This window comes from Bos grunniens, chromosome 11 (genome assembly GCF_055505025.1).
Source record: "Bos grunniens cultivar Pamir isolate PY7600 chromosome 11, Bosgru_T2T1.0, whole genome shotgun sequence".
Lineage (NCBI taxonomy): Eukaryota > Metazoa > Chordata > Mammalia > Artiodactyla > Bovidae > Bos > Bos grunniens.
The window spans coordinates 59,140,099-59,166,533 of record NC_141175.1 but is presented as its reverse complement, the minus strand read 5'-3'; the positions used below and the strand labels follow the sequence as shown (position 1 = coordinate 59,166,533).

At 43.2% G+C, this 26,435-nt stretch overlaps 1 protein-coding gene across 16 annotated transcripts in view; it reads left to right on the top strand.

Annotated features, from left to right (window-relative positions):
- Window positions 1–26,435, top strand: part of REEP1 (receptor accessory protein 1) — a 136,750-nt gene that overhangs the window by 60,981 nt on the left and 49,334 nt on the right. For all 16 annotated transcript variants that reach the window (XM_086326592.1, XM_086326588.1, XM_086326585.1 and 13 more), the window contains exon 3: window positions 18,454–18,530. In XM_086326592.1, coding sequence (XP_086182718.1) covers window positions 18,454–18,530 — 77 coding nt within the window. The remainder of the gene's footprint in view (window positions 1–18,453; window positions 18,531–26,435) is intronic.

The window sequence follows — 26,435 nt, the reverse complement described above, 5'->3', positions numbered from 1 at the left end:
AATTGACTTGGCCCAGGGGACAGCACTGGGCAGCTCCTCCATGTCTCCCTCCCTTTCTCCGACCCCTTTCAGCTGGGGATGCGGGGACACTGCGCCAAGGAAGAAGGCGAAACTGGAATCACTGCGGTTCAAGGTCTGATCCTCTGCTTTGCAGGGGTACAAAACTCAATTCTGTCTGCTCAGCCGGGAGACAGTGAACCCCGGGGAATTGTTTTGTTCTGACTAAACTCAAGGGAGCCTGGTGTAGGACTGGAATGGCAATTCATTAATTTAAACTGAAAAATATAACTGACAGGCAGAGCAGCTGTTTATGTTGGCAGTGCTGTTCTCAGGAGGGAAAGCTTGAGAGTTAAGATTAGCCAGTTTCTCGGTAAAAATGGAACTGCAAGCAAAGAGCCCAGTGGTATTAAGGGAGACTCCTTCCCTTTTTCTGGGATCTCTCACATGCCTTCAACTCACACACTTGCGTGCACACTTACACATTTTCTCACACTCAGACTCACACTCACTTCTTTCCTTCCTTTTGACCAACAGACCCCTTTGTCCGAGAGAGAAACGTGAAAGCTTCCTTTGACTCCTGCCTCTCCTCACCAACCATCCCCACCCACACACCCAGCGGGTAACTACGAACCTCCATCTCTATCGTCCCAATAATCTTTCAAACCAGGTCTCCCTTCTGTGCTGCCCTCTCTCTTCAATGAGATCTTCCCTGGTGGTTCAGACGGTAAAGAAACCACCTGCAGTGCAGGAGACCCGGGTTCGATACCTGGGTCAGGAAGATCTGTTGGAGAAGGGAATGGCCTCCTACTCCAGTACTCTTGCCTGAAGAATTCCAAGGACAGAGGAGTGTAGCGGGCCACAGTCCTTGGGGGTCACAAAGACTCGTCAGACATGACTGAGAGACTAATACTTTCTCTTCAATGAGGCTCTCATCATTGTTCCCCTGAATATCCCAGTGGCCTCCCATATCCTTTTTTTTATTGCCCCTGTAACAAATTACCATGAGCTTCGTGGCTTAAAAGAACACAAATGCAGGCGTCCCCAGGTGGTCCAGTGGTTAGGACTCCGTGCTTCCATTGCAAGGGCACAAGTTTGATCCCTGGTCGGGGAACAAAGGTACCCCAAGCCCTATGTACAGCTGCCACCCCCCATCCCTGCCAAAAAAAAAAAGACCAAAACCAACTAAACCAAAAAAGCAAAAATGTACTATCTTACAGTTCTGGAGGTCAAGTCAGATGGGTGTCCCTGGTTGAAAGCAAGCCTCCATTTGGAGGCTGTAGGGGAGAGCCCACTTCCTCGCCTTTTTGAGTTCCTGGAGGCCACCTGCATGCCTTGGCTTGAGCCTCTTCCTGCATCTTCAGGGTCACCAGTGTTGTGCTCTGGCCACAGCTGAGAAAGGTTCTCCACTTGTAAGGATTCCTGTGATTACATTGGGCCTGCCTGGTTAATCCAGGATAATCTTTCCATCTGAAAGCCCTTAACTTAATAACTGCCAAGTCCCTTTCATCATATAATGTAACAAATGCACCGGTTCTGGGGATGAGGAAGAGGACATTGGGGGTGGAGGCTGTTGTTCTGCCCACCGGATCCCTCACTGCTTCCTCCGCCTCCTGTCTCTCGTGCTCTGTTGTCTACATCATGTCTACAAGCCCTTGATAAATGGAAATCTATTCATTTCACTCCCCCTGGGTCCTTTAATGGCTACTTATCCCCTGCAGGATCAAGTCCAAATTCCATTAGATAATGTTGAACCTTGTTGACCTTGCTCCTTCCTACTTTCTAGCCACATCTCTACAAGCATTCAGCGCTCCTGAGCTCAGCACCCAAGGAGTGGTCTGTGGACTGGCATTATCCCACATCAGCTGGGAGCTTGTTGGAACTTGGAATCTCAAGCCCTACCCAAACCTCTGAAATAAAAATTGGCATTTAAAAAAATTATCATTTAAATTTATTTTTATTGTATTTATTTACTTTAAATTTTTTAATATTTATTGGAGTATAGTTGATTTACAATGTTGTGTTAGTTTCAGGTGTACAGGTAACTCTACTCAAAAATCTGCATTTTTAACAAGATCCTTAATTTGAGAGACACTGCTCTCGACATTCATAGCTTTTTATGTCTTTCCAGACTTACTACACTAGTCAAGGTTTGATGGGCAGATGCTTAAACAGAAAGGAACTTATAGGGCTTCCCTGGTGGCTCAGATGGTAAAGAAGCTGCATGCAATTCAGGAGACCTGGGTTTGATCCCCGGGTTAGGAGGATCCCTGGAAGAGGAAATGGCAACCCACTCCAGTATTCTTGCCTAAAGAATTACATGGATAGAGAGGCCTGGCGAGCTATAGTCCACTGGGTCAAAAAGAGTCAGACACGACTGAATGACTAACACTTTCACTTTCATAGAATTAACTAGAAGGCTGGGGAAAGACCCTCAGAAATTGAGGAAGATCCGAGAAGGCTGGGTGACGACCAAGCTTGTGCTGCAGGAAGGGTCTGTTTAGGAATCTGCTGCCCAGGTCCCCACTACCAAACTGGCTGCCAGCTGCCCATGCCTTTGGGACATTCTTGCCTTTGGAACATCCCATGATGATTCAAAAGCCTGGATAGGGACATTTGATTTTTCCAAGTCTGGGTAATAGACTTTGGCTTCCATAAAGACCCACATGCTGGGAGATGCCCTCCAGATTAGAAGGCTTTGGATGCTAGTAGTTCATAATTTTGGGGGGCACACCATGAAGCATGCAGGATCTTAGTCCGCTGACTAGGGATTGAACATGTATCCCTGCAGTGCAACCCAGGAGACTGCCAGGGAAGTCCCTGGATGCTAGTAGTTTTAAAAATACACACACACACACACACACACGCATACACACCCTATACCTCAGAGATACTGCATGTTTGATTTCAGACTACAACAATAAAATGAGTATCACCAAAAAGTGACTCACATGCACTTTTTAGTTTCCTAAAGCATACAGAACTTGTGTTTACACTATGCTATAGTCTATTAGGTGTGCAATAACATTATGTCTAAGAAACTATCAGGTCAGATCAGTCGCTCAGTCATGTCTGACTCTTTTCGACCCCATGAATCACAGCATGCCAGGCCTCCCTGTCCATCACCAACTCCCGGAGTTCACTGAGACTCACATCCATCGAGTCCGTGATACCATCCAGCCATCTCATCCTCTGTCATCCCCTTCTCTTCTTGTCCCCAATCCCTCCCAGCATCAGAGTCTTTTCCAATGAGTCAACTCTTCGCATGAGGTGGCCAAAGTACTGGAGTTTCTGCTTTAGCATCATTCCTTCCAAAGAAATCCCAGGGCTGATCTCCTTCAGAATGGACTGGTTGGATCTCCTGGCAGTCCAAGGGACTCTCAAGAGTCTTCTCCAACACCACATTTCAAAAGCATCAATTCTTTGGCACTCAGCCTTCTTCACAGTCCAACTCTCACATCCATACATGACCACAGGAAAAACCATAGCCTTGACTAGACGAACCTTTGTTGGCAAAGTAATGTCTCTGCTTTTGAATATGCTATCTAGGTTGGGTAATAGCTTTCCTTCCAAAGAGTAAGCATCTTTTAATTTCATGGCTGCAGTCACCATCTGTAGTGATTTTGGAGCCCAGAAAAATAAAGTCTGACACTGTTTCCACTGTTTCCCCATCTATTTCCCATGAAGTGATGGGACCGGATGCCATGATCTTCGTTTTCTGAATGTTGAGCTTTAAGCCAACTTTTTCACTTTCCACTTCACTTTCATCAAGAGGCTTTTGAGTTCCTCTTCACTTTCTGCCATAAGGGTGGTGTCATCTGCATATCTGAGGTTATTGATATTTCTCCCGGCAATCTTGATTCCAGCTTGTGCTTCTTCCAGTCCAGCGTTTCTCATGATGTACTCTGCATATAAGTTAAATAAACAGGGTGACAATATACAGCCTTGACGTACTCCTTTTCCTATTTGGAACCAGTCTGTTGTTCCATGTCCAGTTCTAACTGTTGCTTCCTGACCTGCATACAAATTTCTCAAGAGGCAGATCAGGTGGTCCGGTATTCCCATCTCTTTCAGAATTTTCCAGAGTTTATTGTGATCCACTCAGTCAAAGGCTTTGGCATAGTCAATAAAGCAGAAATAGATGTTTTTCTGGAACTCTCTTGCTTTTTCCATGATCCAGCAGATGTCGGCAATTTGATCTCTGGTTCCTCTGCCTTTTCTAAAACCAGCTAGAACATCAGGAAGTTCACGGTTCACATATTGCTGAAGCCTGACTTGGAGAATTTTGAGCATTACTTTACTAGCGTGTGAGATGAGTGCAACTGTGCAGTAGTTTGAGCATTCTTTGGCATTGCCTTTCTTTGGGATTGGAATGAAAACTGACCTTTTCCAGTCCTGTGGCCACTGCTGAGTTTTCCAAATTTGCTGGCATATTGAGTGCAGCACTTTCACAGCATCATCTTTCAGGATTTGGAATAGCTCAACTGGAATTCCATCACCTCCACTAGCTTTGTTCGTAGTGATGCTTTCTAAGGCCCACTTGACTTCACATTCCAGGATGTCTGGCTCTAGGTCAGTAATCACACCATCATGATTATCTGGGTCATGAAGATCTTTTTTGTACAGTTCTTCTGTGTATTCTTGCCATCTCTTCTTAATATCTTCTGCTTCTGTTAGGTCCATACCATTTTTGTCCTTATCTCTGATTTTCTTGAAGAGATCCCTAGTCTTTCCCATTCTGTTGTTTTCCTCTATTTCTTTGCATTGATCACTGAAGAAGACTTTCTTATCTCTTCTTGCTATTCTTTGGGACTCTGCATTCAGATGTTTATATCTTTCCTTTTCTCCTTTGCTTTTCGCTTCTCTTCTTTTCACAGCTATTTGTAAGGCCTCCCCAGACAGCCATTTTGCTTTTTTGCATTTCTTTTCCATGGGGATGGTCTTGATCCCTGTCTCCTGTACAATGTCACAGACCTCACTCCATAGTTCATCAGGCACTCTATCTATCAGATCTAGGCCCTTAAATCTATTTCTCACTTCTACTGTATAATCATAAGGGATTTGATTTAGGTCATACCTGAATGGTCTAGTGGTTTTCCCTACTTTCTTCAATTTCAGTCTGAATTTGGCAATAAGGAGTTCATGGTCTGAGCCACAGTCAGCTCCTGGTCTTGTTTTTGCTGACTGTATAGAGCTTCTCCATCTTTGGCTGCAAAGAATATAATCAACCTGATTTTGGTGTTGACCATCTGGCAATGTCCATGTATAGAGTCTTCTCTTGTGTTGTTGGAAGAGGGTGTTTGTTATGACAAGTGCATTTTCTTGTCAAAACTCTATTAGTCTTTGCCCTGCTTCATTCCATATTCCAAGGCCAAATTTGCCTGTTACTCCAGGTGTTTCTTGACTTCTACTTTTGCATTCCAGTCCCCTATAATGAAAAGGACATCTTTTTGGGGTGTTAGTTCTAAAAGGTCTTGTAGGTCTTCATAGAATCATTCAACTTCAGCTTCTTCAGCGTTACTGGTTGGGGCATAGACTTGGATTACTGTGATATTGAATGGTTTGCCTTGGAAACGAACAGAGATCATTCTGTCGTTTTTGAGATTGCATCTAAGTACTGCATTTCGGACTCTTTTGTTGACCATGATGGCCACTCCATTTCTTCTGAGGGATTCCTGCCCGCAGTAGTAGATATAATGGTCATCTGAGTTAAATTCACCCATTCCAGTCCATTTCAGTTTGCTGATTCCTAGAATGTCGACATTCTCTCTTGCCATCTCTTGTTTGATCACTTCCAATTTGCCTTGATTCATGGACCTGACATTCCAGGTTCCTATGCAATATTGCTCTTTACAGCCTTGGACCTTGCTTCTATCACCAGTCACATCCACAGCTGGGTGTTCTTTTTGCTTTGGCTCCATCCCTTCATTCTTTCTGGAGTTATTTCTCCAGTGATCTCCAGTAGCATATTGGGCACCTACTGACCTGGGGAGTTCCTCTTTCAGTATCCTATCATTTTGCCTTTTCATACTGTTCATGGGGTTCTCAAGGCAAGAATACTGAAGTGGTTTGCCATTCCCTTCTCCATTCCCTTCTCTAAGAAACTATATACACCCTTATTCAAAAATAATGCTGTTGGAAAAATGGTGCCAGTATATCTGCTTAACCACAAATTTTCAATTTGTGAAAAAACTCAATGTCTGCAAAGTGCATTTAAAAAGTAAACAATAAAAGGAGATATGCCTGTGTATTATATATATGAAAGTATATAGTGATCTATATTACAGTTATTTCTTGGGCTGCACAACATCTGCATCCACTCCTTTACCTAGGTTTTGGCTTTTTAAAAATCCTTTCAGAACAAATGGAAGATGGAACACCCTTGATGAAGTATTCTTCAGAGAAGATCAGGAGACCACTTGAGGCAAGAATAAAACTTCTCGCCAATTCTTTCCAGGTTGGGACACACAGTTTTGAGAGGCACAGTCCCACTGTATCCCCCTTTGCCTCGCAAAGCAACAAAGCTATTTTTTTCTGCTTCACTCCAAAACAAAACAAATTCTTCCAATAAGAATTCTATACCATCTTCTTGCCAAATCCAAATTTCTTCATTTGAGTCCAGCTCCAGATCCATATCTCTGGCAAAGTCCTCTCTTCTTCTGGCCCTGACAGGATTTAACCTTAATAGTAAACACTCTAAAAATTAAACTGTCAAGTGAACCATCACTGGCAGAGCCCATGTACTATGTTAAGGGGAGAAGGAGAATAAATAAAAATAAAATTAGTTAAAATATTTAAATCTATACATGACACAGAAAGAAAGAAAATATGAATAGAAGCTAGACCCCTTATTTAAGTCAGTGGTCATGAGTTCATGCTTGGTATGTATGTCTTTGTTCATATGCCAGCAAATTTGGAAAACTCAGCAGTGGTCATAGGACTGGAAAAATTTAAGTCTTCATTCCAATCCCAAAAAAAAGCAGTGCCAAAGAATGCTCAAAGTACCACACAATTGCACTCATCTCACATGCTAGTAAAGTAATGTTCAGAATTCTCCAAGCCAAGCTTCAACAGTATGTGAACCATGAGCTTCCAGATGTTCAAGCTGGATTTAGAAAAGGCAGAGAAACCAGAGATCAAATTGCCAACATCCGCTGGATCATCGAAAAAGCAAGAGAGTTCCAGAAAAACATCTGCTTCCGCTTTATTGACTATGCCAAAGCCTTTGACTGTGTGGATCACAACAAACTCTGGAAAATTCTGAAAGAGATGGGAATACCAGACCACCTGACTTGCCTCTTGAGAAACCTGTATGCAGGTCAGGAAGCAACAGTTAGAACTGGACATGGAACAACAGACTGATTCCAAGTTGGGAAAGGAGTACATCAAGGCTGTTTATTGTCACCCTGCTCATTTAACTTATACACAGAGTACATCATGAGAAATACTGGGCTGGATGAAGCACAAGCTGGAATCAAGATTGCCAGGAGAAATATCAATAACCTCAAATATGTAGGTGACACCACCCTTAATGGCAGAAAGCAGAGAACTAAAGAGCCTCTTGAAGAAAGTGAAAGAGGAGAGTGAAAAAGTTGGCTTAAAACTCAGCTTTCAAAAAACCAGGATCATAGCATCCAGTCCCATCACTTCATGGCAAAAAGATAGGGAAATGGTGAAACAGTGACAGACTTTATTTAGGGGGGCTCCAAAATCACTGCAGATGGTGACTGCAGCCATTAAATTAAAAGATGCTTACTCCTTGGAAGAAAAGTTATGACCAACATAGACAGCATATTAAAAAGCAAAGACATTACTTTGCCAACAAAGGTTCATCTAGTAAAAGCTATGGTTTTTCCAGTAGTCATGTATGGATGTGAGAGTTGGACTATAAAGAAAGCTGAGCGCAGAAGAATTGATGCCTTTGAACTGTGGTGTTGGAGAAGACTCCTGAGAGTCCTTTGGACTGCAAGGAGATTCAACCAGTCCATCCTAAAGGAAATCAGTCGTGAATGTTCATTGGAAGGACTGATGCTGAAGCTAAAACTCCAGTACTTTGGCCACCTGATGCAAAGAACTGACTCATCTGAAAAGACCCTGATCCTGGGAAAGATTGCAGGTGGGAGGAAAAGGGGACGACAGAGGATGAGATGGTTGGATGGCATCACCAACTCAATGGACATGAGTTTGAGTAAACTCTGGGAGTTGGTAATGGACAGGGAGGCCTGGCATGCTGCAGTCCCTGGGGTCACAAAGAGTCAGACATGACTGAGCAACTGAACTGACTGAATTTAAAAAGGTGTGAAATCATGATTCTTATACAAATATAAAATTAACAAATGTTGAAAATTTTACTTAACTCACTGAGTAATGTGGGGACCAATAAGGTGTTAAAAAAGAAATCAGTCCAAAGGAGACTCCAAAGAACAGATATATATGTAAGCAATGAGGTATGATGAAATGTTTGTTAATAGATATTAAACTGATTTCTTGGGAAATGTGATCATTGGACCCAGTTGTATCTCCATTGGACAAAATTATTGTTCACCTCTATAGACTAAATTATCTGCATTGCAATCAGTTTTCAACAACTCACAAAGTTGTAAAATAACTCAAAGATATTGTAAAACAAGACACCTGCTGCTAAGTCACTTCAGTCGTGTCCGACTCTGTGCGACCCCATAGACAGCAGCCCACCAGGTTCTGCCATCCCTGGGATTCTCCAGGCAAGAGCACTGGAGTGGGTTGCCATTTCCTTCTCCAATGCATGAAAGTGAAAAGTGAAAGGGAAGTCGCTCAGTCATGTCTGACTCTTCGCGACCCCATGGACTGCAGCCTACCAGGCTCCTCTGTCCATGGGATTTTCCAGGCAAGAGTACTGTAGTGGGTTGCCATTGCCTTCTCCAAAGACACCTGCAGAGTTAAAATAAATCAGGAGGCTGGCTGCTCTGGCTAGCACCTAGCAGTCCACAGGACACCCATTCCGAAGTCTTTCACAGCTTTTCCTATTACTTCCCTTTTCCACCATCTAGTCCATGCTCCCTGTGCCTTCAACTTTAGTGAGTGTGGTTTCTTCTCCAAGTGTTAGTGTTAGTGGCTCATTTGTGTTGGACTCTTTGCAACCACATGGACAGTAGCCTGCCAGGCTTCTCTGTCCATGGGATTTCTCAGGCAAGAATCCTGGAGTGGGTTGCCATTTCTTTCGCCAGGGCATCTTCCCAACCCAGGGATTGAACTCAGGTCTCCTGCATTGCAGACAGATTCTTTACCATCTGAGCCACCAGGGAAGCCCTTTTTTCTTCTCCAAGGTTGTGACCTAAATCTTCATTCCTGGGGAATCTGAGGCCTTAGTGGTCTTGCTCTGGAGGGTTGTAGTAATAATCCGTTGACTTTTCCCTCTGAACAAAGCAATGCTTGCAGATCCACTAGAGCAGAGGTTCCCAACCCCCAGGCCACAAGCCTGTATTCATGACCTGTTAGGAACCAGGCCACACAGCAGGAAGTGGGCAGTAGGCAAGCAAGTGAAGCTTCATTTGTATTTATGGCTACTCCCCATCTCACACATTATCGCCTGAGCTCCACCTCCTATCAGATCAACAGTGGCTTTAGATTATCATAAAAGCACAAACCCTACTGCACTTGAACCATCCTGAAACCACCCGCCAACCCCCATCCATGGAAAAATTATCTTCCACGAAATTGAAATTGGTCCCTGGTGCCAAAAAGGTTGGGGATGGCTGCCCTAAAGGATTCTTAACCTCCATCCAACCTCCTTCCCACCACATGTGTAATAGCAACTCTAGTTCCCCTTCATAAGCAGTATCAGTTACCCTACAAAAGCCCAGTTCAGTTCAGTTCAGTCACTCAGTCGTGTCTGACTCTTTGCGACCCCATGGACTGCAGCATGCCAGGCCTCCCGGTCCAACACCAACTCCCGGCGTGTACTCAAACTCATGTCCATTGAGTCAGTGATGCCATCCAACCATCTCATCCTCGGTCATCCCCTTCTCCTCTCACCTTCAATCTTGAAAAGACCAGCATCAGAGTCTTTTCAAATGAGTCAGCTCTTTGCATCAGGTGGCCAAAGTACTGGAGTTTCAGCTTCAGCATCAGTCCTTCCAATGAATATTCAGGACTGATTTCCTTTAGGATGGACTGGTTGGATCTTCTTGCAGCCCATAAGCCCTTTATTATCTGTTTCCTAATGACATGGTGGCCTTGAAATGGCCAGGTGACCTTCTAGTCTCTGCTTCCACTTCATCAGAACCATTTTATATCCCTGGTGAAAGCATCCATCCTTCAAGCACTAAAATTATTAAAGACCAGAGCTCAGAAGTTTGAGAATGAGAACTGAAGTGTTGTGAGTGGGTTAGACCAGTGATTCTCAAACTTTAACATGCATATGAATAAGCAGAGAGTTTTATTAAAATGTAGAACTGATCCATTAGCTCTGGAGTGGGATCTGAGATGCTACACTTCTAACAAGCTGATTCTACATTTCTAACAAACTCCTTGGGGATTCCAATGTTGCAGTCTCATGAACCACACTTTGAATTGCAGGGAGCTAGCATTAGGCCTAATCCTAAGAAACACCACCCTCATTTCCTTGGTTCCTGAACCTTTAGATTCTGGCTAAGATGCAGTACCATGTGTTGGTCACTAGTTCAGAGAGGAAACTGCATTGTCTAGGAGAGCATAGCAACTTCCCAGAATGCTAATTCCCATCTGGTTCTTTTCTGGCACTCTCCTAAGCTCTTGCAGCATTGTATAAGGCCAGCTGCTTCTGGGCATTGGGATACATGATTAGATCAGAGATTCGCCGAGACATCAGCCTATTGTTGCATTTCTTTGGCTGTAAAAGAGAGCCTTTGGTCAGAGGCAGTGTTGGGTGTGTGTGTGCACACAGTCATGTTTGACTCTTTATGACACCATGGATTGCAGCCTGCCAAGCTCCTCTCATGGGATTGTTGGGTGGAATATATCAAAATGAGAAGGATACTCAATGGGGTCCACAGTTTGTTGTGTGGATGCCAGAAACATGGCAGTGGGGAAAGCAAGCCCACATGCCCAATGAATGAATATTCCAGAAAGACTCTGTGCTCCCCTTTCTATGAAGGAAGGGGCTTGGTATGATGGCCTGCTCCCAGGAGGCTGGCTGGTGCCTTGAATTATGGTACCATCCTAGAGATACTTAGTCACTGCTGTTGGCAACTTGGTGTCTGAGCAGTGGTCATGGCCAGGTCATCCTTGGTGAGAGAAATGCACATTTCTGAACCAGTGTGTTTCCTCTGTCCACATGGCCACTGCTACATGAGCCCACTGATCAAGCAATATCATGCCTGAAGTAAAAGGCTCACAGACATCTACAGAGTTGGTCATCTCATCCACCTGATTACCAAGAGCCTCCTCTGCCATTGGGACCTTCTGGTGAGCATTAGCATGAGCCACAAATATCTGCATTCTATGGACCCATCCCGGAGAAGGCGATGGCACCCCACTCCAGTACTCTTTCCTGGAAAATTCCATGGACGGAGGAGCCTGGTAGGCTGCAGTCCATGGGGTTGCGAAGAGTCAGACACGACTGAGCGACTTCACTTTCACTTTTCACTTTCCTGCATTGGAGAAGGAAATGGCAACCCACTCCAGTGTTCTTGCCTGGAGAATCCCAGGGACAGGGGAGCCTGGTGGGCTGCCGTCTATGGGGTTGCACAGAGTTGGACACGACTGAAGCGACTTAGCAGCAGCAGCAGCATGGACCCATCCACGTAATTTCAAAACCACCTCAACACCAAATTCTCAGTCTTGTCCCTTCCAAGTACCTCATCATCTATCCAAATTCTTATGTGGTGTTTTAAAATGTATCCCAGATTCATTTTAATCAGCTATGGTAAGGCATGCAGACACAGAAATGACTCATAGAGGAAGAAGTTTTTACTCACAGTTCCTTGGAAGTAGGAGGTTCAGCACATCATGCAGGGCCACTGAAGAAGCACCAGGGTCAGTTAGGAGTTAGAGGGAGAGCAAGGGGAAAACATGGGCATTGACCTTTATTACAGTTTCTGTGGGGAATTCAAGGCAAAGCAGAGTGAGCAACCTTACGACTGGCTAGTTTGAATAATTTCAGCAGACTCTGGGGTATGGGATCTGCCTCCAGTTATCTGGCAGTTGGCCCCAGATGACTAGGGCTGGGAAATATTAGCTCAACCTGTGAGAGCTCCATAAAGGAGGTGGTTTGTAGTATGGACCCCAGATCGCTCAGTTTGCATATGTGCTCTGGGATAAGAAATTTGCTATCTCTATGAATTAGCTAGTCATAGGAGAGGCAGTCTCTCCAGTCAGCAAGACCCCAACATCAAGAACACAGAAAATGGGACTTCCCTGGTGGTCCAGTGGATAAGACTTCTTCCAATGCAAGTTCATTGCATGAAAGGGAATGCAAGTTCAGTTCCTGGTTGGAGAGCTAAGATCCCACATGCCTTGTGGCCAAAAAACCTTGCAATCATAAAACAATATTGTAACAAATTTTGTAACAAATATTGTAACAAACAATATTGTAACAAATTCAGTAAAGACTTTAAAAATGATCCGCATCAAGAAAAATCTAAAAAAAAGAATACAGAAAATATGAAAATATGGTTAATATACATGCTGCTGCTGCTAAGTCGCTTCAGTCGTGTCCGACTCTGTACAACCCCACAGACAGCAGCCCACCAGGCTCCCCCGTCCCTGGGATTCTCCAGGCAAGAACACTGGAGTGGGTTGCCATTTCCTTCTCCAGTGCATGAAAGTGAAAAGTGAAAGTGAAGTCGCTCAGTCGTGTCCGACTCTTATAAATGCCTTACCTCAGGACAATTCTCCTTCTGGACTGAGAGCACTGCTCAAAGTTCTGCCTACAGGGAATTTCCCTCCCTACTCTCTCCCAGCCACCTCTGACTATAGTTGTCCCCTGTGAACTTGTACCAGCAGATGATGCCAACTCATCTGTCAACCAGGCTCATATATTTCCTTCCTCAGTCATTTGTCAGAGAGGGTTCCCTGTGAGACTGAAACAGAGCTCAGATGCAGAAGGGAGTGTGAGAGGCTTAAGAAATATTAGTGTGACTGATGTGGGGGAGGGTCCAAAGGTGAGGTGAGGCTAAGAGTTGACTGAGCCTGCTGCCTCCAGAGTTCATGGAGGAGGCCTTTCACAGGCTCCTAAGAGCCCTGGGGGCAGGATCTGATGGGTCCTGGGGTCTCAGCCCATTCTGTGACTCATGGAAGGTCACCAAGATCTACTTCCCACCCTTTTGTGATCTAGGGTCATCTCTTCTCTCCTGTCTCCTCATTCCTGTGCTTGACCAGTACAGAGGGAGTTCCCAGTTGTGCTGTCAACTGTCCACTCGAGTTGCCCCTGATGATAATGTCACAAGTCAACAATATCTTCCTGTCTCTATTCTGGGTGCCAGCCTATCCACACTCCCACTCACCTTGCAGGGAGTTTGGGGTAGAATCCCTCTATCATGGCAAGTTCTATTTCAAATCTTGGAAAAACAGCTTCCATTTGGTTTCTCTGAGGAATGGTCAGGAGACCATTTCCAGATATTTATTTATGGTTTCCATGTCTGAGTCACCAGTATTTCATTTACCTTGTTAGGCTCAGTGAGTCATTCTCGGATCCTTCTTTCTGCATGAAAGTATTTTAAGGTGAAGGAGTACATGATGGAAAATTCTTCAGGCTATCCATTCCAGCCTCCTCTCTGCCATGGCTTCCTCATCTTTGTCTTCAGTCTTCAGCCCCAATCTCCATTCTGAGATTTACTTTTGCCTCTCTAGAGGCCCATTGGGCATTTTTCTTAGATGTCCTCCAAAACCCTCAGATTGTCCTCAGCCTCATGGAGCTCAGCTTCTTCTCCCTAATTTGGCTTTCTTATTTTTTTTAATTTCTTGTTAATGTGAGTGGTTCCATAACTATCAGTCGCTCATGCCCTGACTTCAGCAGGTCCCTTCCCTCCCGTGTATACCTAGCCATCCTTCTCTTGGGGAGCATTTCTTGCCTTGTAAGCTATCTAATCCCATCTTCCCAAAAACCCACTTAGGCCAGTATTCTCTGAAGTGCAGCATCTTAACTACTGGACCTCCAGGGAAGTCCCTGGAACATGGTTTGAACACTGAAAAGAAAAAACTTCAAGAGAGGGAATTCAGGCTCCTTGCAGTGTATATGGATACCAGTGTTGGGAATTCTTAGATCCTGGGCCCCAGTATACCAGAGAGTTTACAGCTAGATAAGATTGTTTGCTTCCTGCTAAGGAGCCTGTTCTGCTGCAGATAACCTTGGTAGTATATAGTGTCAGAAATAAGTTTCTTTTGATGGACTAAGCCAGCCTTGTTCCCAAGGGTTTATTCTGTTTTTCTAAATAGAGAAGGCCTCTAATTGATCTACTTGGCCACATGTTTCAGAGTCACAAAGGCAGTGAGATTCACCAGAACTGCCTCCAGTTTTTTGAGATATTTTTGCTGGGTATAGAATTATAGGTTGGCAGTATTTTGTGTGTGTGTGTGTGTGTGGCACTTTAAAAATGTTATTTATTTTCTTCTGGTATTTGTTGTTTCTGATAAAAAGTCAACTGTAATTCTTACTGTCATTCCCCTGTATGTAATGTCTTTTTTCCTCCTCACTTAAGATTTTCTCTTTGTTTTTTAGCAGTTTTACTATAATGTGGCTAGATGTGGTTTTCTTCATATTTATCTTGCTTCAATTCACTGGGTTTTGTGGGTTTGATATGTTGGTCAAATTTTGGAAAACTTTAGGCAGTATTTCTTCAAATAATTTTTCTATCCAATTCTCTTTTTTCTCTTCTCTCAAATTCCTATCCCATGTGTATTTGACTGCTTGATGCGTGTTCCTCAGGTATTGAGACTCTTCATCCCCCAGCCCACCCCCTAATCTAGGCTTCAGCCTGGTTGATTCTGTTGTCTTGCCTTCAAGTTCACAGATCTCTTGTTGTGACCAAACTGCTATAAATTCCATTCAATAATAAACATTTTTTTCAGATGTTTTGTTTTTCAGTTCTAGGATGTCATTTAGTTCTTTTTAAAGATTTTCCTTCTTTTTCTTGAAATCTCCCATCTCTTCACTTATTATATCTACCTTTTCCTATAGATTTTTTAAAACATATTTATACTTAAAAAAAAAATACTGAACCCATCCTTTTCCTCCTAGGATAAGTGTCTTGTTAAGTGGTGATAAAAAAAAATCTATAACAAAATATCTGTTAGTAAGTTGCTGTATATCTTCTTTGATGAGATATATGTTCAGATATTGGGTTGTTATTTTTGTTGTTGTTGAGTTTTAAGTATTCTTTGAATATTTTGGATACAAGTCCCTTTTCAGATATATGTATTGCAAATATTTTCTCCCAGTCTGTGGCTTGTCTTTTCATTCTCTTAACAATATCTTTTGCAGAGCAGAAATTTTTCATTTTAATGAAGTCTGGCTTATCATTTTTTTCTTCCATGGGTCATGGTGGTGTGTTAAAAGACGAATTACTAAATTCCAGATCAACTAGGTTTTCTCTTGTATTATCGTCTAGAAATTTTATAGTTTTACTTAATTTTTGTGCAAGATGTAAGATCAGTGCCTACATCTATTTGTTTTTTGAATGTAAATATCCAATTGTTCCCAACACCACTTATTGAAAAAACTATCATTTCTCCATCAAATTGCCTTTGCTCCTTTGTCAAGGATCAGTTTGTGCAGTCTGTTTGGAGGCTGTCTATTCCATTTGTCTAGTCTATTTGATATATTTATCTGTTATTTCACTAATACCACACTCTCCTGGTTATTGTAGCTTTATAGTAAGTCTTAAAATTAGACAGTGTCAGTTCTCTGACTTTGTTTCTCTTCTTCAGTATCATATTGGCTATTCAGGTCTTTTATCATAAATGGGTATTGGGTTTATTGATTACTGATTCATTTTCTAAAAGATATGGGCCCTTGACACACTTTAAATTGGGTTATTTGTCTTTTTATTGGGGCTTCCCTAGTAGCTCAGTTGGTAAAGAATCTGCCTGCAGTGCAGGAGACCTGGGTTTGATCTTTTTATTGTTGTGCTATATAAATTCTTTATTATTTCAATACAAATACTTTGTCAGATACTGATTTGCAAATATTTTCCCCATTTTGTGGGTTGTATTTTCACTTTCTTGATGATATCTTTTGAAGTACAAAAATTCAAAATTTTTATAAGGTCTAATATATCTATTTTCTTTTTTTGTTGCTTGTGTTTTTGGTGTCACATCTAAGAAAACATTTTTTAACCCAAGGCTGCAAAAATTTACTCCTGTGTTTTCTTGTAAGGTTATTACATTTAGGTCTCTGATCCATTTTGAGTTCACTTTTTTGTATATGGTGTGAGGTAGAAGTCCATCTTCATTCTTTTACGTGCGAATATTTAGTTGTCTCAATATACATTTATACTTTTTAAAGTCTTTGCTAATTGTAACATCTAAGTCAAATATGGATCTGTTTCTATTGACTAGTTTTTCTCTTAACCATGGAGCATATTTTCCTGTTTCTTCATATACACATACACACACAGACACACACACACACACACATCTTTTTTGTTTGTTGGAGTTTTTATGTATACTTCATCATAGGAACTCCAGATCTGTGTTGTCTTCTTGCCAAGAAGGTTAATTTTTATTCTAGCAGGCAGTTAACTTCTAACAGATCATCTTGACCTTGTGGTAGTTAAGTTTTACATTTTTGGGGGGCAGGTGTATTTCAGTTTTACTCTTAGTCCTAGAGCTAATCTCTTAAGTCCTAGGTTGTAATTTTTATTCCTGAAGTATGACCTTTTAGATGTTCCCCTGGAAATTGCCAAATGTTTACCAACCTTCTCTAATTAGGCAAAACTTGAATTCCAAACTCTATTTCTCCTGTAGTGGGCAGAAACTGAATCTCTGCTCGACTCTCCACTTCCTAGCTGTATTTTACTCAGCCACCTTGGAATATTACCAAGGTGGCTGATTCTGTACAATTCAGAAGCCAGCTAAGAAATTGAAAGGAATTTATATGTGAGTTTGGTTTATGACTTGTGCTTCCCTCTTACTGAGGATTTTTCCTTTTCAATTTCCAGCATCTTTGACCATCTCAAACTCTATTTTCCACTTCCTCAGGCAAATTCGGCTATGGGTTTCTTCTGGAGTTCTGTCTGCCCCATGATTTGCTGACCAGGTGGTTTCTTTAGCTGCATCCATGTGGATTTACTCTGGTGTGGTCCCCACATTTCAAAAGTTGGATCCTTTCCAGTTTCTGCCAGCTTTTGATAGCTTTTCTAGCCTTCAGACAGTTAGTGTAAAATATTTTGTTTAGGAAATTCCCTTGTAGCCGAGTGGTTAGGATTCTGTGCTTTTGATGCTGAAGGTGTGGGTTCAATCTCTGGTCAGGGAACTAAGATTTCCCATATGCCACATGGTGTGGCCAAAGATACATAGAATAAAATAAAATATTTTGTTCTGAGTTTATTATCATTATTGGCAAGAGGATTAGTCCAATACAAACTACCCCACCATTTCTAAAAACAGGAGGAGCAGACCTAGCAGGACTTTGGACTTTATTTTGCAGGCTAGGAGATTTTAAATGAAAGGTTAGTAGGATGAGTTCATGCTTTGTGGGAGATTAGTGTGGGGATAGTTTGCAAGATGGATTGGTAAGAGGAAAGTCAAGGGGCAGGAAAGCAGTTAAGAGACTCTTACAGTAGTTAAAGAGAGCGGGGGCAGGCGGGGAGGGGGAAACCAAAGCTTCAACTAGGGAAGAGAAACAGTAGAAATGGAAAAGGATGGTGACATGGGGGAGACAAAAGAAAAGATCCAGTTTCTGTGAGGGCTTTCCCACATGAAAGAGGTTTTTGTTTGCTTGTTTTGCTGTACCTCAGCATGTGGAATCTTAGTTCCTGACCAGGGATCAAACCCGTGCCCCCTGCAGTGGAAGCTCTGAGTCCTAACCACTGGACCACCAGGGAAGTCCTCAGAGGTGTTTTTAAGTGATCAGTGAGGATTACCATTATTCTATCTCAGAGAATATGGCCAGGTTAAAGTTCATCCCAGAGTGTGTCTCTGTGGAAGTTTGGAAACTTTATTCACCTGGTATTAGTCCTGGCAAAATGACCTGACTGAATCCTGAGTCACTGCTGGTCTTCAGGTCTCAGTGGCTCACCTGAGGGCCAGTGAAGACCACCTAAAGTCTACTTTGAGCTTGAGCCTGGGTCAGTTGTGGAAGTAGCCTATTTGCTTGCATCCCTAGGGTCTGGAGTGGAACGGGACCAACCTGGGGAAGAATAGGAGAAGGGGTGACCAGTGGTAGACCAGGCTGCCTGGACCCATCTCAACATCTGCTGTTGGAGCCTGTTCTCTTGAAGCTGGCAACCATTCATCCTTGACCTTTTCTGCTAGCTTTATTGCTTTCTCTTTCAACAGGTCAAATGGATGATGTACTGGATTATATTTGCACTATTCACCACAGCAGAGACATTCACCGACATCTTCCTTTGTTGGTAAGTACTCCAGGAATTGGGACTTTTCCAGGTAAGTTGCCTAGTCTCAAGGGAGAGATGGAAAAGGTCTGACCACAGTCTTAAACCTTATCAGCAGAGAAGCAGGTGCAAGGATATTCACTGGAACATTTCAAGTCAACTTCTTCTAAAGTTGTTCTTCAAGTAAATATTTATTGAATGCCCTTATCAGAGCAGGTATTGTTCTTATAATGATGAGCAAGATAAACAAAATTCTTCAATTAATGGAGTTGGTAAAGAAGCATTCATATGTTAAAAAAATTAAAAGGAAAATAAGAAACAATACACACAAGTGTGCAATAAAACTAAATTTCCCCCCAACACCATTCACTCTCACCATTACTGCTTTTCACAGTTGTATACAATTTTTAAAAATGTGTGCATGTGTATATGTACACACACCTTTTTTGTTGTTCACTTGCTAAGTTGTGTCTGATTCTTTGCGACTCCACAGACTATAGCACGCTTGGTTCCTCTGTCCTCCACTATCTCTTGAAGTTTACTCAAATTCATGTTCACTGTGTTGATAATGCCATCTAACCATCTCATCCTCTGCCATCCCCTTCTACTTTTGCCTTCAGTCTTTCCCAGCATCAGGGTCTTTTCCAATGAATTGGCTCTTCACATCAGGTAGCCAGAATATTGGAGCTTCAGCAAAAGTCCTTCCAATGAATATTCAGGGGTACACACATATACACATACTTTTCCTTTTTTTAAGGATGTACCAAATGCTTTGGACTTCCCTGGTAGCTCAGACAATAAAGAGGCTGCCTGCAATGCAGGAGACCTGGGTTTGATCCCTGAGTTGGGAAGATCCCCTGGAGGAGGGCATGGGAACCCACTCCAGTACTCTTGCTGGCAGAATCCCATGGACAGAGGAGCCTGGTGGGCTACAGTCAGTGGGGGGCACAAAGAGTTGAACATGACTGAGCGACTAAGCACAACATACAGCACTGTATGCTTCAGCATTATGCAAACCAAGAACTTCCAGATGCCTAAACTGGGTTTAGAAAAGGAAGAGGAGCTAGAGATCAAACTGCCAACATTCACTGGATTATAGAGAAAGCAAGGGAATTTCAGAAAAACATCTATCTCTGTTTCATTGACTATGCTAAAGCCTTTCACTCTGTGGATCATGACAAACTGTGGAAAGCTCTTAGAGAGATGGGAATACCAGACCATCTTACCTGTCTCCTGAGAAATCTGTATGCGGGTCAAGAAGCAACAGTTAGAACCCTGTCTGGAACAAGTGATTGGTTCAAGATCGAGAAAGGAGTACAACAGGGCTGTCTATTGGCATCCTGTTTGTTTAACCTATACACTGAGCACATCATGAGAAATGCTAGACTGGATGAGTTACAAGCTGGAATCAAGATAGGCAGGAGAAACATCAACAACCTCAGATATGCGGATGATAACACTCTAATGGCAGAAAGTGAGGAGGAACTAAAGAGCCCCTTGATGAGGGTGAAGGAGGAGAGTGAAAGAGCTGGCTTAAGACTAAATATCAAAAAAACTAAGATCATGGCGTCTGGCCCCATTACTGTATGGCAAGTAGAAGGGGGAAAGGTGGAAGTAGTGACCGATTCCCTCTCCTTGGGCTCCAAAACCACTGCTGATGGTGACTGCAGCCATGAAATCAGAAGATGATTGCTTCTTGGCAGGAAAACGATGACAAACCTAGACAGTGTGTTGAAAAGCAGAGACATTACTCTGCCAACAAGGCTATGGTCTTCCCAGGGGTCATGTGTGGTTGTGAGAGTTGAACTGTAAAGAAGGCAGAACGCCAAAGAATTGATGCCTTCAAACTGTGGTGCTGGAGAAGACCCCTGAAAGTTCCTTGGACAGCAAGATCAAACCAGTCAATGTTAAGGGAGATTCACTGGATATTCACCCTGACTATTCACTGGACAGACTGATGCTGAAGCTGAAGCTCCAGTATTTTGGTCATCTGATATGCTGCTGCTGCTAAGTCGCTTCAGTCATGTCCGACTCTGTGCGACCCCATAGACAGCAGCTCACCAGGCTCCCCCATCCCTGGGATTCTCCAGGCAAGAACACTGGAGTGGGTTGTCATTTCCTTCTCCAGTGCATGAAAGTGAAAAGTGAAAGTGAAGTCGCTCAGTCGTGTCCAACTCAGCGACCCCATGGACTGCAGCCCACCAGGCTCCTCTGTCCATGGGATTTTCCAGGCAAGAGTACTGGAGTGGGGTGCCATTGCCTTCTCCACATCTGATATGAACAGATGCTTATTTGAAAAAGACCCTGATGCTGGGAAAGATTGAGAGCAGAGGGAGAAGAGGGCATCAGAGGATGAGATGGCTGGACGACATCATCGATGCAATTTACATAAACTTGAGTAAACTTTGGGAGATGGTGAGGGACAGGGAGACCTGGCGTGCTGCAGTTCATGGGGTCTCGAAGAGCTGGACATGATTGGGTGACTGAACAACAGCTATAGTATACCTAATAGTTCTTACTTTGTTTTTTAAATTTATTTTTTTAAATACTTTCATGAAAGCATAAACAGATCTACCTACTTTTTTTAAAGGCCACATAGAATTTCATGGTATAGATGAACTGTAATTTATTTAATCTATTCCCTTTTGATGGACAGCTCTTTTTCTCTTATGACCAGTACAGTTATAGTGGTGAACCAAGTGAAAATCATAAGCTACATGTTTGTACTGATATATTGTGTCTTAGCTAAATGAGGTTGTGAATAATATATAGCGTCCTGTTTATATCTGAAGTGTCTGAGTTTGTGCACATGTGAATATATACTAAAAATAGTGTGGAAAATACTCATCACTTAACTAGGGTTATTTCTGCAATTTGGGATCATGAGGTCAGTTTCACATTTGCTGTGTTTTATGAATGTTTTACCATGATCAAATATCATCAGAAAAAAATAATAAGGATATTTCCATTTTGGAGAAAAAGTTCTCATCCTAAAAAGGATTCATCTGGACTTATCCTCTGGGGTGTCCTGGGTCAAAGACGTCCACTTCTGTGAACACTACTTCACTGAATCCTGTCTTGGCTCGGTGTGTATGTCGTTTTTCCCCTGAAGGAGCCTGGCTTTCATCTCCACTGGGAGAGATAGATGTCTCAGCTATTATGACCTCAAGCTGGAAGGAAGGAATCTGGATTACCTAATTTAATATGCTTGTGCCATCCTGTCCTGTTCTGTGCCCAGGGAAACAACAGACCAGAGATGGGCTGAGTCTCTAAGAATGGAGACAGAACTCTGCTGAGCCATTTTTTTTTCCTTCCCCAGGCCCCACGGGCTGCCACTAAGAGGCAAACCCCATTTTGATTAGAGCTTCAGTGGGGAGGCTCCTGTCTGTCCCGTGGAGATGAGGAGAATAGGCTGGACCTAGTGAGGACTGTGTAATCCATTAAGGATCATAGCCACCATATGACCCAGCAGTCCCATTACTGGGCATATACTCTGAGAAAACCACAATTCAAAAAGACACGTTACCCCAGAGTTCATGGCAGCACTATTTACAGTAGCCAGGATATGGAAACAACCGAGATGTCCATCGACAGATGAATGGATAAAGAAGTTGTGGTATATATATACAATGGAATACTACTCAGCCATAAAAAGAAATGAATTTGAGTCCCTTCTAGTGAGATGGATAAACCTAGAGCCTTTTATACAGAGTGAAGTAAGTCAGAAAGAGAAAAACAAATATAGTATATTAAAGCGTATATACTGAATCTAGAAAGATGGTACTGATGAACCTAATTGCAGGGAAGGTATGGAGACACAGATGTGGAGACACAGATGTGGACACAGTGGGGGAACAAGAGGGTGGATGAACTCAGAGAGTAGCACTGGCATATGTACACTATCATATGTAAAGTAGATAGCTAGTGGGAAGGTGCTGCTGCTGCTGCTGCTGCTGCTGCTAAGTCACTTCAGTCGTGTCCGACTCTGTGACACCCCATAGACGGCAGCCCACCAGACTCCCCTGTCCCTGGGATTCTCCAGGCAAGGACACTGGAGTGGGTTGCCATTTCCTTCTCCAATGCATGAAAGTGAAAAGTGAAAGTGAAGTCGCTCAGTCGTGTCCGACTCTTTGCAACCCCATGGACTGCAGCCTACCAGGCTCCTCCGTCCATGGGATTTTCCAGGCAAGAGTACTGGAGTGGGGTGCCATCGCCTCCTCCAAGTGGGAAGGTGCTAATACGTTAATAACACAGGGAGCCCAGCCTGGTACTCTGTGATGAACTAGAGGGGTGGAATGAGGGCAGGAAGGGAGGCCCAAGAGAAGGGATATAAATATATAGTTACGACTGATTTGCAATGTTGTACAGCAGAAACTAACGCAACATTGTAAAGCAATTGTCCTCCAATTAAAAAAAAAGAGAGCATGGCCAGCACTTCTTGTGGTCTAGTCTTCTGTCGTAATGCCCTCCTTTTGGCTGGCACTGGTGGCCTCCTGCTCTCCTCTCATACTTTATTATGAACACTGTGGGGAAGAACATTAGTCTCATGAGCTCTTTCCTGGGGGTCCTGGCATTTCAACCACTTTGCTGGGTGGAAATCCTACCTAATGATGGATGTGCTGCTCCCTAATAGCTGGGATATGTTTAACCCATGGTCCTGGAATTTTAGTCTCATGCCTAATAAGTAGACTTCCCAGGTGGCACTAGTGGTAGAGAATCTGCCTGCCAGTGCAGGAGACATAAAGAGACAGGTTCAATTCCTGGGTCAGGAAGATGCCCTGGAGGAGGGCATGGCAACCCAAGTGTCAACAACTGCCTCTGGGGTTGATTTAATTTTGATTTGGGGGAGGTGTATTACTTTTCTATTGCTGCCATAATAGATTACTAAAACTTTAGCATCCTTAAACACTACAAATTTATTACTTCGCAGTTTCTGAGAGTTAGAAGTTCAAGTAGAGTCAACTGAGTCCTCTGATGGGAAGCTCACAAGACCAAAACCCGGGTGTGGGTCATTCCAGGCTCTTATCTGGAGGCTCTGGGGAGATTCCACTTACAGGTTCGTTCAGGTTGTTGGCAGAGTCAATTCCTTGGGGCTGTAGGACTGAGGTCCCCACTTCCTTGACATGTGACATCCTGTCATCTTCAAGCCAACAATGGCATGTCATTTCTGTCCTCTTCTGTTACCAGCCAGAGAATGGTCTCTGCCTTATTGTTTAAGGTATCATGTTATTAGATTAAGCCCACCCCAATAATTCAATATAACCTCCCCATCTTAAAAAAAAATTCATGATTATCTATTAAGAGCACTTGCAATACATGTACCAAATGCATTGACTTGAACTTTGAAATTTTCACATGTTTAGTTTTCTTTTTTTTTGGCTATGCTGACTCTTCACTGTGGCATGTGGGCTCCATAGTTGTAGTGCACAGGTTTAGTCTCCCGACCAGGGATTGAACCTGCATCCCTTGCATTGGAAGGCACATTCTTAACCACTGGACCATCAGGAAAGTCCCAGTCTCTGTAACTTAAAGTCAGAAGATTAATTACCTTAATTACATGTGTAGAATCCCTTATGCCATGTGAGGTAACATATTGGTGGGTAACATGGGGAGGAAGTTCATAGGATCAAAATGCTGCCTATCACAGGAAGGCATCTGATAGCTAGTGTATTTGGAGTGTGTGTGCAGTGTGAGCAGAACACCCCTCTCTTCCTGACCCATGTAGAGGCATCATCTGGTCCCTCCTTGGTCCCCCTGAGCTCACACTGTCCAGGCAGTTTGTGGGTGGAAAGTGAGGGTGCCTTGCCTGTCTCCTGGCACCTTGGGCTCCACTTTTGCAGGGAAGAGCAACTAAACCGCTACCACCTGTGCCTGTCTCAGCTTGCAGTCTGGACATGCCCTCAGCCTGCTCTGTCTTTTCCTGGCAAGCTCCAGGTGTCACAGATCCTGGTCTCCTTCTGGGATAGTCCTCCCTCTCCATCCTCTCTTTAACCCTGGGGTTGGACCCAGAACAGGCCTATCAGACAGACAGAGCCTCTTTCCCGTCCAGGGAATGGATCCCAATTCAGCAGCTCTAAGTTCTTTTTATAATTAAAGAAGTGGAGAGGTAGTTCTACACCTTCTGGCTTCCTAGAAGCATCTTTCACTTCTGTTTACTTCCTGGACTGGAAATCACCCCTCATGTCTATACTTTTCCTCTCACTCTTCATGCATCCATCCCCACCCTGCTCTCTCCACCTCACCCTTAGCACAGTTCTCTCTTCATAGGTAACTTTTAAAAGCTTTCTATCTTGATGAAAACAGCAGCTGTGTATGGTCCCAGAAGAGATAGGATGGTGGTTTGTTTCACAATTTGTGTAGATTATTTCATTTAATTTTTAAAAACATATATAATACTACATGCACATGGCAAAATAAAATTGAAACAGTACACTAAAAAGTAAGTCCCTCCTCCCCCAGGCCCTTGGCTCTCCCCAGAGGTTAGCATGATCAAAGTCAGTTGTGTTTTCTTCCGGAAATTTTCTGTACACATTAATTGCTTGTATATTTGACAGTTTCATCACTTGCCAAACCCTCTTTGAAATCTCTTAGAAATTCCCTGGCAGTCCAGTGGTTAGGGCACAGAGCTTTCACTGTTGAGGCTTTGGTTCAATCCCTGGTTGCTGAACTGAGATTAGGCAGGCCATCCGGCATGACTGAAAAAAAAAAAAGGAAACTCTTACCCCCTTGAGTGTGACGGTATTGTGTTGAGAGCATAGAATTGCACCTGAGTGCTGTACAAATGACTTGGATATTATGGCTTCATCCAGCCTTTTCTTCTCAAATACATCCTAATTCTTAAGGTCAGGGCAATTCAAGGGCTTATCCACATAGAATGTTGTTGTCCAGTAACTAAGTTGTGTCCGACTCCCTTGACTCTGTGGTCTGCAGCAGGCCAGGTTTCCCTGTTCTTCAGCATCTCCCAGAGTTTGCTCAAACTCGTGTCCATTGAGTCAGTGATGCCATTCAACCATCTCATCCTCTGTTGCCCCCTTCTCTTCCTTTCTTCAATCTTTCCCAGCGTCAGGGTCTTTTCCAATGAGTCGGCTTTTTGCATCAGGTGACCAAAATACTGGAGCTTCAGCTTCAGCATCAATCCTTCCAATGAATATTCAGGGTTGATTTCCTTTAGGATTGACTGGTTTGATCTCCTTGCTGTTCAAGGGACTCTCAAGAGTCTTCTCCAGCACCACAACTCGAAAGCATCAATTCTTCTGTGCTCAACATTCTTTATGGTCCAACCCTCACATCTGTACATGACTACTGGAAAAACCATAGCTTTGACTAGATGAACCTTTGGCCAGACACATAGTAAGAACTGAGAGGTGTATGTTTGTGAGCAATGGATGATGATTCGGAGAGAAGCAAAGCCCTTGAGCCGCACTGAGATATTGTTCCATTACTCACTGTACATTATGGGGTTACCTGTTGGTCTTGCTAAATGACAAACCACTAAGGGGGAGGATGTTTCTACCCTAGCTTTGGTTTCCCTGAACTGCTTAGCATGGGCCCCTTACCTCATAGCTTTTCAGTTGAATTTTCCCAACTGAGTGAATCACTCAGTAAGCCAGAAGTTGTCTTTGAATAGAAAGGGGGGCAGGAAAAAAGCTTGAGGAAAAAAATTGAAAGAAGATGAAGTGATTGCTAAGAGTAGCACCTGCTCACCACAACTATAAAAAGCTTATGTACAGCAATGAACCTGGAGAAAGAAATGGAAACCCACTCCAGTATTCTTGCCTGGAGAATCCTCATGGACAGAGGAGCCTGGTGGGCTACAGCCCATGAGGTCACAAATAGTCAGATATGACTGAACGACTAACACAGCAATGAAGACCCAGTGCAACTAAAAATAAATTTTTTTAAAAAAGTCATGTTAATGTTGATGGG